The sequence below is a fragment of the Eleginops maclovinus genome, chromosome 1 (genome assembly GCF_036324505.1).
Source record: "Eleginops maclovinus isolate JMC-PN-2008 ecotype Puerto Natales chromosome 1, JC_Emac_rtc_rv5, whole genome shotgun sequence".
Lineage (NCBI taxonomy): Eukaryota > Metazoa > Chordata > Actinopteri > Perciformes > Eleginopidae > Eleginops > Eleginops maclovinus.
The window spans coordinates 25422408-25437135 of NC_086349.1; the positions used below are offsets into that span (position 1 = coordinate 25422408).

Sequence of the window (14728 nt, forward strand, 5' to 3'; positions counted from 1 at the left end):
TTTACGTATAGATTATTCATCTCACCGTCCTGAGAGCCACCTGTTTAAAATTCAGAGTTTTGAGTCAATAATGAGAGGATCCAATCCGACTGACGGACCTCTGTGATTCGCTTTAAACCACAAACACTTAAGATGTTCTGCAGTCGATCAATGTCCTTTTTCTCAGAGGCAAAAGACGACCCTCTGACCTCAGCATCCCAGGGTAGGACAATCTGATTGGTCAATAATTTGTGTTTGAATCAAATAAGCTCCGAATTCATTGCTTACTGATCTGAAAATAGTTGGAAGTTGTCTTTAAACAACGCAAAATAGAATAATAGCTAACAACATAAACCATTAAGTTGTTGACACAATAGCTGTGTGTGTGTGTGTGTGTGTGTGTGCGCAGATGTGAACACGATGGGAAAGGTCATGGGAAAACATCAACAGGCTAATTTAGAGCAGATGGTGTGTGTGTGTGTAGTCTATAAATAACAACAGTCTAAGCTACTAAACTGATTTTCTTCAGTTCAGACCATCAGTCAGTCATTTTTATTCTCCTGTCTGTTGGCAGTCTCACCAAACTACATTACCCAGAATGCCTACAATCGCAACCGTCAAACTTCCAGTCAAAATAACGGAGATAAAAACTAGATTTAGTTCATTTCTCCTTTAGAAAAACCTACCGTACTTCAACTAATATGTGAAAGTACGGTAGGTCGGTCATTCAGTCTGATATTTCTAGGTTTTTGGTAGTAGGGTCAAAAGATTTGTAGGCCAATGGGCCAGTTGGTCAACCTGTAGTTTGGTTGCTAGGCAGATTAGTTTAGTTAGAGGTTCATAGGTAGCTGGGTTGGAAGACAGATCATTGAGTATGATTTATTACAGGTGTCATTTGGGTCTGTCAAGAGGTACGGAGGTAGATAAATTGTTCAGTAAGCAAGTATGCATGTCAGCAGGTCAGTAGGTGGGTAGGTTACCGTGATGTGTGGATGGTATAACCACAGAGGTAAACAGAGGAATTATGTGCACAATATTTCACTGGAGGTGTGCCTAATCTGTCCTTTCTATCTAGTATTGTTCAGCAGTCAACAATGGCATTAATGTACAACTGTTGTCCTTCTACGCTATAATCAGATCAGTGAAACCAATCTTCTTGTTTGGCTGTGGGTGTCTTCAATCAGACAGGTTACTGGTTCGATCCCCAACCCTTGCAATCAAAATGTCAAAGTGTTCTCATGTTTTAATGTCTACGCAGAGGGGTGTGTAAGTCTCTTCGGGTAAGTGTCAGCTAAATAACATGTAATTAATATTTGTTGTTGTTGATAATGGAGCTGCTGTGATGCAAGAAAATGTTCCCACTTTGACAACAAGAGCATCATCGCATCAATTCAAAACCAGACCACTTAAGAGCAATGTCCTCAGCAGTGGAGTCTCTAAATTGAAAAACAATTGCTTCGGGTACATGTGGATTACTATTATGTCAATCCAAGCATCTTTAGGAGGTAAATAAGTGTTTTTGGGGTAATTACTGTTGGCAGAAACCTGCTAGGTAGACTGGTTAGTGGGTAGATTGGTAGGTATGGTGGTGTGTGATATAGGTCAGTGAGAAGGAGGGTAGGTCAAAAGGTTAAGGGTACAAATGAAGGTTGTTCAGATTTCCCCCCCCCCCCCCACCACGGTAGATATTTCTCTGGAAGTTATTATTGTCAATAAGGCATTTTTGCTGTGATTGTGTGAACACTGATCAACACACAAACACACCACACTAAGAATCCACCACTCCTGCAGATATCTTATAATTAAGACCAGGTTTTTGTGAAAATTCCTAAACAATACCCAGATTTACATTCCCGGCGTTCAATCCCGTACCTTGTATTTTCTTATCTTAGGATGGAGCTCGGCTAGCGGTTTGTGCTAAGCTAGGTTAACTATGATTCATTAATTAAATGCTTTGCAGAATCCAAGATGGTTTACCAAAAATATTTCCCTGTGCCTTTAACACAGCCAGTCTGCTGCTGCAGCACTGTCACCTTCACAGCTGACACACACACACACACACTTGCATACACGTTTACATTGAGCTTCCACAGAAACCATCCTGCTGTAACACACACACACACACATTCATGTCTCTGGTGCACAAACCCTTCCCCCTCCACACACACACACAGACACACACACACACACGTTTGTCAGTGATGTATGTTGCAGACAGCTGATGCAGCAGTGAGTGTACTGCACAGAATAGAAATAAATAGAATTAAACAGAGGCGTTTCATTGATTCATGCAGCAGTGTTGGAGAACACACACACACACACACACACAGTCAAAATGAATATAAATGACTGCAGAATATAAACAGTGTTAGAACGAATCTCTCGTGATAATCCACATATTCAGATGACTTCAGTTCAGTGACACACTGTTGGTTCTTCCATTCATTCCTCTGTCCTTTAATTAATTACATTTCCATCAAATCAGCATTGATTCTGGAAATGGTGCCATTGAGGATTATAGGAGACGGGTTGCGATCCAACAAACTGACTCGAATTGTCACAAGTTTTTTCTAAGGTTGCATCATCATCGGGGGGTGTTGCACAATCCGAACCAGAGTCTAACATTTAAAGGCAAGGCGTAGGAACGCGTTGATCGAGTGTGAGCTCAAACATGCAGTCGTTACATCTTGGTCAGATCACCATTATTAACCAGATTCAATCTGGGTTTTTATTAAATAAATATTAATTAAAAAGCAGAAGACGTCATTCATGTTTATATCATGGAGGTACAGTACCCTAAAAGGCAACTAGAACCTCCAAAAGGGCATGTTAAGCCTCCTAGAGCACCTCCATAGCCTACCCACTGACTACTGTAATATCTTTTATGACTACTATGTATCTCTAGAACATCCAAAAAGAGAACTTATCATCTGTAAAACCTCCTCACTGACTACCAAGCATCACTGGAGACTCAAAAATGACTACTAAGCATCTTTAGACCCTTTTTTTACATCCAAAAGGGTGCTTAACATCTGTAGAGCCTCCTAAATTACTAAGTATCTCTAGAACCTCACTGAGTACTAAGCATCTCTAGATCTTCCTTAATGCATACTCAGTATCTATAGCACCTCCTAAATTACTATAAAGTATCTGTAGAATCTACTCAAGGATTACTAAGTATCTCTAAAACCCTCTAAATGACATCTGAGTATCTTTAGAACATCCAAAAGGGTACTTAACATCTGTAAAGCCTCCTAAATGACTAAGTATCTCTAGAACCTCACTGAGTACTAAGCATCTCTAGATCTTCCTTAATGCATACTCAGTATCTATAGCACCTCCTAAATGACTATAAAGGATCTCTGGAATCTCCTCAATAATTACCAAACATCTCCAGAACATCCTAAATAACTACAAAGCATCTCCAGAACATCCTAAATAACTACAAAGCATCTCTAGAACCTTCTAAACGAGCAATAAGCATCTCTAGAACCTTCTAAACGAGCAATAAGCATCTCTAGAACCTACTAAATTACTACTAAGCATTTCCAGAACATCGTTAATGCATACTTATACAGTACATATAGCATCTTCTAAATGACTATAAAGTATCTCTAGAACCTCAAGAACGACCATTTGACCATAATGATGACCAGAACCTTCTTGAAAGGTGACAGGAAGTGACATTACACAGTAAAGGGGGTCTCATAAATACTTCAGGCTATCCTTTAGAAGATGGGTATTTGAAGTGAGACTCTGGGCCTCCAGTTTAGACAAAGCTTGGAAAAAGGCATCCCTGACCCGTTTAGTTTCACTGAATTCCTGGATGCCTGTATGTTATTTGACCCCATAGAAACCAAACATTTGAGTCAAAATAATCTAATATTGTGTTTGACATTACTTCAGACTACACAAAGAATTAAAAAATGTCATTCCTAGAGGCATTTAATTATTGATGACCCTGGGAATTGGGTAAACAGTCAATTTTACATAAAACTACTGTATCTCTGAATCAGACACATCCGGGCGAGTATTTGTGAAGTCTCTTGGTCACTGATGTTTGGAGGATTCTTTGGGGAGGCTCTCCTACCACTTTGACAAAAAAAAAACACTGCTGAAGATGGTTTAACACATCAATGAGAGGATTTCTAATATTCAAAGGCTTTACAGACATGTGCACAATAACTACATCATAGATTTTGGCAACGGAAATCTTAAGGACCGTAAAGAGGAAATAAAATAATGCAAAAGACATAACGGTGCAGTTCTGGAGGTCCCTTAGATTTAATGGTTCTTCAACACGTTCTGATGACTACTAAGAAGTGCCCTTCAGTAAATAAGATGGAGGGGTTCTTAGTGGTCAGAGAAGAGGTCAGTTAAGTGGTTCTACTTCATCTTTAAGGAGGTTAGGGTAGGTTTGGTGGGTTTAGGAGTCTTTAAAGGTGTTAATCTGTTGCTAAATAGCACATTTAGTTTCTTTAAGAGGTTGATCTGTTTCTAAAAACACTATAAATCAGATGCAGATCACAGGTGGAGACGAGGTCTACAGGTGACATATTGTCTGCAGCATGCATAACGACAGGCACACGTGACAGCTGTCAGACATAATACTTTTGTGAAGACGTTATTTGAATGGTTCTTGTCTTCACTGGTTGTTAGGCTAGGTTTGCTGGTCTTTGTTAATCAGTTGGAGGTTTAAGGAGTCTTTAGGGTGTTAATCTGTTTCTCAACACACTGTCTTGGTCTTTAATGGCAGACTAGACCTCCAGATGTGGTCTGAATGAAATGTTCTGCTGCATTAATGCGTGTTTCTATGGATCCAGATCAGATATCAGATGCAGATCACAGGTGGAGATGAGGTCTACAGGTGATGCCCCGTCTGCAGCATGCATGATGATACAGGCACACGTGACAGCTGTCAGATATAATACTTTTCATCATTAACAGCATTTTAGGGGTTAACATGGTGAGATTCTGCTCCCTCTGTGTGCATGTGTGTGTTTAGGGTGGGGGTGTGTCTGTCTGTCTGTCTGCAGAAACAAACCGACACTAATAACTGACACCACCTCTATCCTGCTGTGCATCCACATCAGCATCCAATCAGCATCCCCCTTTAAAAATCAATGGATTAGCAGTCAATCAATAATATGACAACACACACACACACACACTGACACACACACACACACACACACACACACACACACACACACACACACACACACACACACACAGTCTGGACCTGATTGGATTCAGTCTGTCAGTCCTGATTAAATAATACATGCAGCAGAGATTATTGATCAGCTGACATCCTTTCGGATCATTAATATATTTGCACATTTAATGTCACATGCCTGCAGCACACACACAAACCTGCAGCAGTGTGTTGAATAAGGATGATTCCCCCCCACACACGCACACACACACATCTGGCAGACGCAGTATCATGCAGCCATACTAGCCTACATTCACTGCGGCGATATGTCGGTCAGTGTAGGCGCGTCCACGGCACCCTATGTGAACGCGCATATGTCATTCCCAACCCCCTTCTTCCACTATGAGAATTTCTCCCATTAATCATATTTATGCAAGTAAAAAACAGATAAAACGCATAAGAAAAAAGGTGCGGTGGTGAGAGGAGGCTGCAGCTGCATGTGTGCGCGTCCCCGTGTGCTCGTACTGTTGCAGCAGCGGCAGCAGCAGCAGGTATACACGGTGCAGATGTGTGTGTGAATGTGTGTGTACACATGCAGTACACGGTGATGCTCACCTCTGGTCAGGCTGCTTCTGTCCATGTACATCGCGCAGCAAAACACAAATCCGGTCATTAAAGAGAATGTTGGTGCGGAGAGAGAGGGCTCTCCCGGTCTAAGCACGGAGAAGAAACCGGGTCACACACACACACATACACACACACACACACACACTGGCAAGGGTCGGACCGGAGCTTGATGGTTCCGACCCACACATTCACACACACCGACGGTCCGGACCGGCTGACAGACCCCGACAGGCTGCAGCTTGTGGACGGATAAGTAGGTTAGATCCGCTCGGTTTGCTCCACTGGGCAGCCCGATGTGTGAGCGGCAGGCGGGCGGAGGCAGAGCAACAGAGAGAGAAAAAGAGAGGGAGAAAGAGGGAGAGAGAGGGGGGGGAGGTTTTGGTTTCCTTGACAACGTATTAAGAGAGAGGTAGAGAGAGAGAGGCTGGTGTGTAAAAATGATGAGACTGAAAAAAGTGTGATCATGTGATCTGACGGTCACATGTGTTATTATATTTATACTCTATGTTTTATAATGTGTTTTGATTCTGGTTTTCAGTGCATTTCATTCTATGGGTTTCTAATTTGTTGGAAAGCAACTGTAACTGTGTTATCGACTACATACGGTGGCCGACAGGTGCACACGCGCTACAAAAACACATTGCCATTCAGAGGAACGCACAGCAGTTTAAAACAGAGGAAAATATACAAACACAAATGTGCCAAAACACATGCAAAGAAAGGAACATGATTACCAACTTGGCGAAACATGCGCAGCGTTGACTAGAAGCGCCGCATAAACGAAATGCTGCAAGAAGGCCGAAACACAACGGGAACCAGGGGACATTAAAAAGTGATGCACAGAGTTATTTCTAGAAGACTTGCAGCCTCTGCGACGTCAGGATCCGGCTAACCCGGGAAGCTATCCTGTGATTTACAGCGCAATTAATCTACATTTAATTGAAATCGCAACATGGCCAAACTCAATGTTCGAATTGCAGGAGACGCAATATTTGTCAGAAGGAAAAATAAGTGTTAATATTTTATAAATGAAGGATAGTGGTGAGGCAAAGGAAGTCCCAGCCTACCAACCATTATCTATTCACTTAATAAATAGCTTTCTACCACTCCATGATTAATTTAAATACAGCTCTCGATGATAATGACAACAATGATCCTCCCCTCTAATATCATGGTCATATGGCAATGCAGTATCTGACAAAACAACCGCAATAATTTGATTTAGACTTCCACCTCAGACCTGAGTGAGACGATCCCACTGACAAAATATGTCAACAAATAAAGCCTGATGAATTCCTCACATTCCCCTCTGTGGTAGTTCCTGCTACAGCAGACACATGATGACACACACACACACACACACACACACACACACACACACACACACACACACACACACACACACACACACACACACACACACACACTCTCTCAGATTTAAACACAGAACAAACTGCTGACTGGTGGTTTTCCAAATAAGGACACAAACTGCTATCCTTCGACCTTAGCATTGGGGTCGGAAAAGGTTGCATCTGAATGAAATGAATTACATTAGTAGATTGCACGCAGGGCTAACCTGTAACACACAGTCTATCGCCTGCTACTGAATCACAGCAACGAGACGGAACCAGCTAAAGGGCAGGGAATGCATTTTATAAGTGAGGTTTTTTTTTACTTCTCAGCATTGTTTTACATCGTCCTACACAAACTCATTTTAATATCTATTATTTTATTTATTATTATTTACCTTTTCTCACCCTCTGTCTGAAACCAGAGCCCAGTCTTGCTCTGATTGGTTAGCTGGTCGGCTCTGTTGTGATTGGTCAACCAACCGCTTAAAGATGTCCCGCCCCTTTAGCCTATCAAGTACAAGGTGTTTGCGCGCTAGACAATAGAAGCGCTAGTGTTCCACAGTGATGTCACTATGTTCTGGAAGTAAACAAAGGAGTCCAATGGAGGCGTTTCAGGGCGAGTGTGTCACTCTGGAGTGAACATTAGAATTTTAGCCTTTGGAGACCATTTACATGCACTAAAACCTATATAACACACTACAGGAAAATCGTAGGGTTGCCGGTTCAAGTCCCCAAACAGACATGAAATATGGAAAGTGGACTGCTACTTTGAGAGGTCCCAGTTCACTTCCTGGGCCCTGCTGTGTTGCCCTTGAGCAAGGCACCGGACATCTCCAATCCCATTGCTCCCCGGGCGCTGCACGGTAGCTGCCCACTGCTCCTAGTACTGGGATGGGTTAAATGCAGAGGACCAATTTCCCTGTGTGTGCTCTGCTGTGTGCATGTCTGTGACAATAAAGAGGGTTTCATCCTCCGATTCTTCTTCTTCTTTAAAGTGAAAAAGAGGACACCTGAGATAAGCCCCGCCCCTCCAATAACATAAAACCCCCTGATATTTAATCTGCCTTTGCTCTAAATGGAGAGATTTACCTCTATTTCCCCTGAGAGCTGCCACCATCTGCTGCTGCACACACACACACACACACACACACACACACACACACACACACACACACACACACACACACACACACACACACACACACACACACACACACACACACACACACACACACACACACACACACACACACACACACACACACACACACACACACACACAAATGCTGACCTTAAACTCACTCACTCAGATTATGTCCATACTAAATAAAATCTGTTACACAACAACACCTCAAATAATATCATTTAGTCCCGATGAAACCACCAGGGGATGGACTCGTCTGCATCTCAGGATGAATTTTAAATAATCTTGTATAAAAATGTATATTTTTCCACAGCAGAATTTCAACAACAACACTGTCCTGACTCACTGAGTCACTTCTACTGTTGTTATTGAAACTCAACACTTCCTGTAGGTTTTTCAAATTAAAAGACCACCATGAGTGGGAGGTGTTGACTGCTTTTAGAGCCACTGGAACACAGACAGAACGGAAAAATAAAAAAAGCTGACGAGAAGTAAAAATCATCCAGAGTTTTCCTAAATAAAGTTCAACTAGTTACTCTACATGTTTCTTCTGAGCAGAGATCAACACGCTGCAGTGAAACAAGCGCTCCTAATCAGAAGTTGATCCACCCAACAGCTGGGTCAAGACATGATGAACGAAAACAAACACACCCCTGTGAGGGAGCTGCTGGTCCAGCAGTGCAGACAGACAAACAGGGTGATCAAAACAAATATCCCCCATGTCTTCAGTGTCTCAGCTTGAGTCAAACACACCCACACCAGTCACTGTTACATAAAACAAACACACCCAAGTCACTGAAGAAGACAGAGGAGTAGGAGAGGACTCATGACTGTATTGACAACAAATCAAGCGCACCATGTGGTTATTGTATGGTCAGTGCTGATAGACAGTTAAGCTCCACCCCTCTGAGGAGGATAAAGTCACCTCTCTCTAAATCTGAAAGACACCCGAACACACACTGTTATCACCTGGCAGGGGAGGAGATAAAACTACAGGCTGACCTCTGACCTCACACACACACACACACTTGTATATGCACACACACACTTATATATGCACACACACACACACACACACACACACACACACACACACACACACACACACCTCCCTTCCCCCCAGAGCAACAGTAAGCGACCCAGTGACCCAAAGAGAGACATGCTCGCCCGGCCATCCCCCCGGGACAAATGTTAAGAGAGTGTGTGAGAGTGTGTGTGTGTGTGTGTGTGTGTGTGTGTGTGTGTGTGTGTGTGTGTGTACGTCCTTGATATGTCTTTGTACAGCGCTCAGCTGTTCGACTGGTTTAAAACTGAGACCAGGGGTGGTAACAGTGTAATGCTGACAGAGCTGTGTGGATATAAGAGGAGAACAAAATCTACCAAAGGTGTGGGCTGGAATCGAACCAGTGACATCATGATTAAGCGTTAGGCATCTCATACACTCCGTCACCAGGACAGCAACATGTAGAAAAGCACATAGGATCAATTAGTTTCCAATTCAGACCTATCAAGATCAATGCTGCACTCACATGACACATTTCCAGAATTTGGGAAGCTGTAGTTCCATCCTCTGTGTGTTCAAGAGTTTAAAAGATGTCCTTTTATCACTTTTTGGGGGTTTCCCATTCCTGTAGTGTGTTATATATGTTTTATTGCATGTAAATGGTCTGCAAAGGCTAAAATCCCTGCCTGAAACACCTCAATTGGACTCCTTTCGTTACTTTCTGAACATAGTGACATCACTATGGAGCACTCATGCTATTGGCTAGCGCTTCAAGACATTGAGCGTGATAGGCTAAGAGGCGGGACATCTGTAAGAGGTTGCATTTGAGTGTTTTCAGCTTCTGCTACAGGCACATTGTGAAGGAAATGGATCAGGTGATAACGGTTCACCAAATAATTTGCAGATTTTCTGAGCTGTTCTTCAAACTTGAGGGGGTTTAATGCCAACGGAATATACATTTCTTTCCCCCTGCTTGATTTGGATTCACTATGAATGTAAAACTCCCCAAAACACAACTGTAGAAACTTGAAGACCACAGCACAAACTCTAAAACCACAGAAAAAACTCTTTAAGATGTAAAGCCTGGAGCCCTGGAAACATGAGCCGAAATCTGGAGAAATTCAAGGAACAGAATCTCTAAACACTGTTATAGAAACTTCCTAGAAACAATCTGAAGATCACAGAAACCCTGGGAAGAACAGTTTCAACTCTCTAGGAACTCCAGAGACTCCACACAGTCACAGTCACATTGGAAACACACTGATTCAGCCGTCTATTTTTAACCCTCACCTCTTCATTCATATCTACTGTACATGTCCTGCTGCTGCTGCATTGCATGCTGGGAGCACACTGAGGCTTCACATGTAAAAAGTGTCACATGTTTGCCGTGTGTGTTTGACACATGATGCTGTGTCATGAGGGCAGCTGGAAACTAAAACAATGAAAAATGCATTTGCTGTAGAAAATGTTGCCTGAATGCTAAACGTCATGCACTGCTGGAAAACCTGGAAGTTGAAATGGAAAACTGGCAGAGCTGGAAGCCAAACAGATTCCCAGTGGACTGATTTTTTCATAATATGCACAACAAAGGAGCGTGGGTATCTTTAGGGGGTCCTGATGCTGTCAACAGAACACTCACGTTCTCTGGCCCTAATCAGCCTTCAAACTAAAAGCACACGCAGCAAAATCTGAATAAAATCTGCACACGAGAGGAGCAGAAACAATATTCAGCTGACGGACAAATAATCCTGAACATTTCAAATAAACATCAACAACAACAACTGAGTCATTATGGTGTAAGACTGAAGAGAACCCTTCAGTTTCATTCTTTTATGGGGAAACTCTCTCTCTGCCACGTTGTCTGTGGGTTTTTCCGCTTTGCTCGCTCACATTACACACACACACACACACACACACACACACACACACACACACACACAGTTACTTATGCCTGTTTATATCATATCTATGAATTAACAAACACTACATTAGAGGATCTGCTTTTTCCTCCCTAAAGTAAAGTCTTATCCCGTCACACAACTTATTTTATGAACAATATAACACACACACACACACACACACACACACACACACACACACACACACACACACACACACACACACACACACACACACACACACACACACACACACACACACACACACACACACACACACACACACACACACACACACACACACACACACACACACACACACACACACACACACACACACACACACACACACACATTTAGGTTTTTACTGGCAATAATCTTTAAAAGTCTTACATTAAAGTATAAAATTCAAACTGTGTTCAACATATTGCCTTCAAAACAAAATGCCCAGAATATTTTGTGTAAAAACACAAAGGTTGTCAGGAATACTGCTGTTTATTTTCCACAGACATCACAACAATATTTACTCTTAATCTGTATATAGAAACACGTTATGTATAATATCATACTTAGTACATATCAGTTCAACTACCGTGAGCATCATCTTTTATTTAAACATACAAAGAGATCAGATATCAACTATTTTAATATTATAATAAACCAAATAGGAATTCCTAGACCTACAGTCGATGTGAATCACATTTCAGTCTGCAGACACAGGAAGCTCCATGACTAACAACACATTTATTTACCACACACACACACACACACACACACACACACACACACACACACACACACACACACACACACACACACACACACACACACACACACACACACACACACACACACACACACACACACACACACACACACACACACACACACACACACACACACACACACACACACACACACACACACACACACACACACCTTTATCTGCAGTTTGAAACATCCTGATCATCTCCCTGTCACTCTTTGTTTCCTCTGTACTGATTACTGATTGGAAGATTTGGCTGTTACTGATTGGTCTAATTTAGGACTTCACAAATAAAAGCTCAAAACCAGGAAGTCAGTTCTTCATTTTCAATTAAATCTCATTTTATAAACATGTTTTTATTGTGAGCATTTATTCAATATCATCTTTTCATTCTTTACATTTCCTTAGTAATAAACTCCCTATGAACGGCAACCAGCCCTTCAAAATAAAAGCCCCAAAAAGTAAATGTATCCCTACGGTAAGCTCAAGATCAGGCTTGTTTTTCAGAATAAAAGCTCTCAGGTAGGCTTTGACCCATTTCAAAGTAAAAGTCTCACAAATCAGCGATGAGACTTTATCTGGTGCTTTTCCCTGTTCCACAAAGATAATTAAAGGACATCTTAACTCCTTCTTTATAGAAGCACATTTAAGTCCTTGCTGTAAACCCACATTTGAAGAAGTAATTTCATAGCCTACTTTATGTTTGACATCCCTCATCCCCTTCCCTCTTTGCAAACTATTTAAAATACTTCACCACCTGTCCCTATATCGACATACTTAAAGTCAAGTTGACAACAACAGGGTTTGGGAAACAGATAAAAGCTGATATGACTCCCCTACATAAACTGAAATGCTCGATATGAGATGATGAAAGTACTTGAATAAACAGCTTCCTTTGATTTGAACGGGACTGAAAGGATGAGGGTAACTAAAGATGATAAAAACCAACAAAGAAAGAAATATAGTTGGAATAAAACCAGTTATTTGTATCAAGACTTCAACTCTGTCGCTGCTGATTGGACTCGGCTCAACCATGCCAAATGTCAGAGGTTAAATACTGGCGTGCGTGCGTGCGTGCGTGCGTGTCACAGCCTCACTTCCTGTGTATGTACTGAGAGCTTTAATGTGTTCACACAGTCTGAAAACATCAGTCGAGCTTCAGCCTCACAGCAGGATGCCTGGAGCACTCACCAGTGTGTTTGTGTAGTGAGCATACAGACGGACTAATGATGGATCATACGGCATGGCGTGTGAGAGTTTGAGAACAGACGTTTTCCTATCTTGGTGTTAATTGCAACAGCCTTAATTCAACAAGACGTCCATCCTTTATCTACAGTGGAGGTATGCGAGAATTCCTCAGTTTAAAAGACAGCTGCAGACACCAAGAAAGGGGGTCACATTACACCGTCTGTCAGCTTCAGAATACTACTGTTGCTTCACAAAGCACTGACGGGCTTAGGACAGGGGTTTCCACCTTTTTCAAAGAGGACCGGATTTGATAAATAGTCCCTTCTGAAATCTCTTTAAAATGAAAGTGACCTCCAACACATCGTTATTCAACAGTTTTAATTCTCACAATTATCTTTTATTTTGCAAATAGCAATGGAACCAAATGTTAGCCCCTCAGGAAGGCGTGAGCAACTCTTAAAACACAATTCCTCCTTTCATTCATATCTGGGGAGTCCGATAACATCAAACCAACTATATATACACACCTTAAACTTTGTCGTTGGTTTGACCCTATTTTTAATAAAGTGGGGCTAGTCAGAATCAGGTCTAACAAATACTAATCTACAGTTCAGTCTGCTTCAGCAAAGACTCCGGTTGGTTACAACCCCAACAGAAGTTCAATCCAGTTCATGGGCCCACAAACAAAGGCAACTCAAAAAGTCCGCTCCGGCTCCACCCAAAACCAAATAAACCAGGAAATACCGAAACAAAAATACAGCGTCTTTAACAGAAAAACTGAACACAAATACGACCGGCTTAAATTGCACTTCTTAATTCCCCAGACTCTCAGTACGTCAACCAGCTAGCGGGCCATAAATAATACATAATAAGACTGAAGATGCGGGCCTTATTAAACCTTTCCCTGGCCCGACTTTGGACATGCCTGGTTTAGGAAAAACGTATATATTTCTGAGGTATAGAGTTTGTACTGTTGTAAAAGGCATGAATGTACTAAAGGATCTGATATACAGAATACACAGTAATAAAAGTATAAGTACACTGCAGGTCTGATATGTACGGAATAGTAAAAGCAAAAATACAAACATCGTGTGAAATGTACATCACAGTCAACGTATAAGTACACTATAGTTCTGATACATAAAGCAGTAACAGTATAAATACACTATGGAATAAAACAGCCTCACTCATTGGACCTGCAGTTCACTCACCTGTCCTGTGGGGGGCGCTAATGTGTGGGGGTGCAGGAGGAGGCGGGGAGGTGTTCAGGTGGTAGGAAAACCTCATGGTGCTGAACTGATTGGAGAAGGAGGGCTGCATGCCGCGCAGGAACGAGCGTCCGCACGGAGGGTCAGAGGTCACGCTCCGTCAGCTTCAGTTCAGTTCATCTCCACCTTTTCAAAAACACCAGACTCTTATTTTGACGGGTTCCGTTTGAATCGGTCACTTCCTGTCGGGTCCTCAGAGAGTTCATCACATCGAATAAAGTCAGGTTTCGGGAAAACTTCAGCATCAGTTTTTTTTTTTTCTCTCTTCTTCCTCTCTGGTGGAAGTCATGAGGAGGTCAGCGTCTCGCCTCCCTCATCCTCCCCCCCTCTCTCCCCCATCTCTCCCCC

The 14728-nt window shown here is 42.2% G+C and overlaps 1 protein-coding gene across 1 annotated transcript in view; it reads right to left on the reverse strand.

Moving 5' to 3' along the window:
- The window catches only part of fgd1 (FYVE, RhoGEF and PH domain containing 1), a 29058-nt gene extending 14599 nt beyond the window's left edge, over positions 1–14459 (reverse strand). Inside the window, exon 1 of the mRNA XM_063894621.1 lies at positions 14324–14459. Coding sequence (XP_063750691.1) covers positions 14324–14432 — 109 coding nt within the window. The 5' untranslated portion in view covers positions 14433–14459. The remainder of the gene's footprint in view (positions 1–14323) is intronic.
- Between the last annotated feature and the right edge of the window lie 269 nt (positions 14460–14728).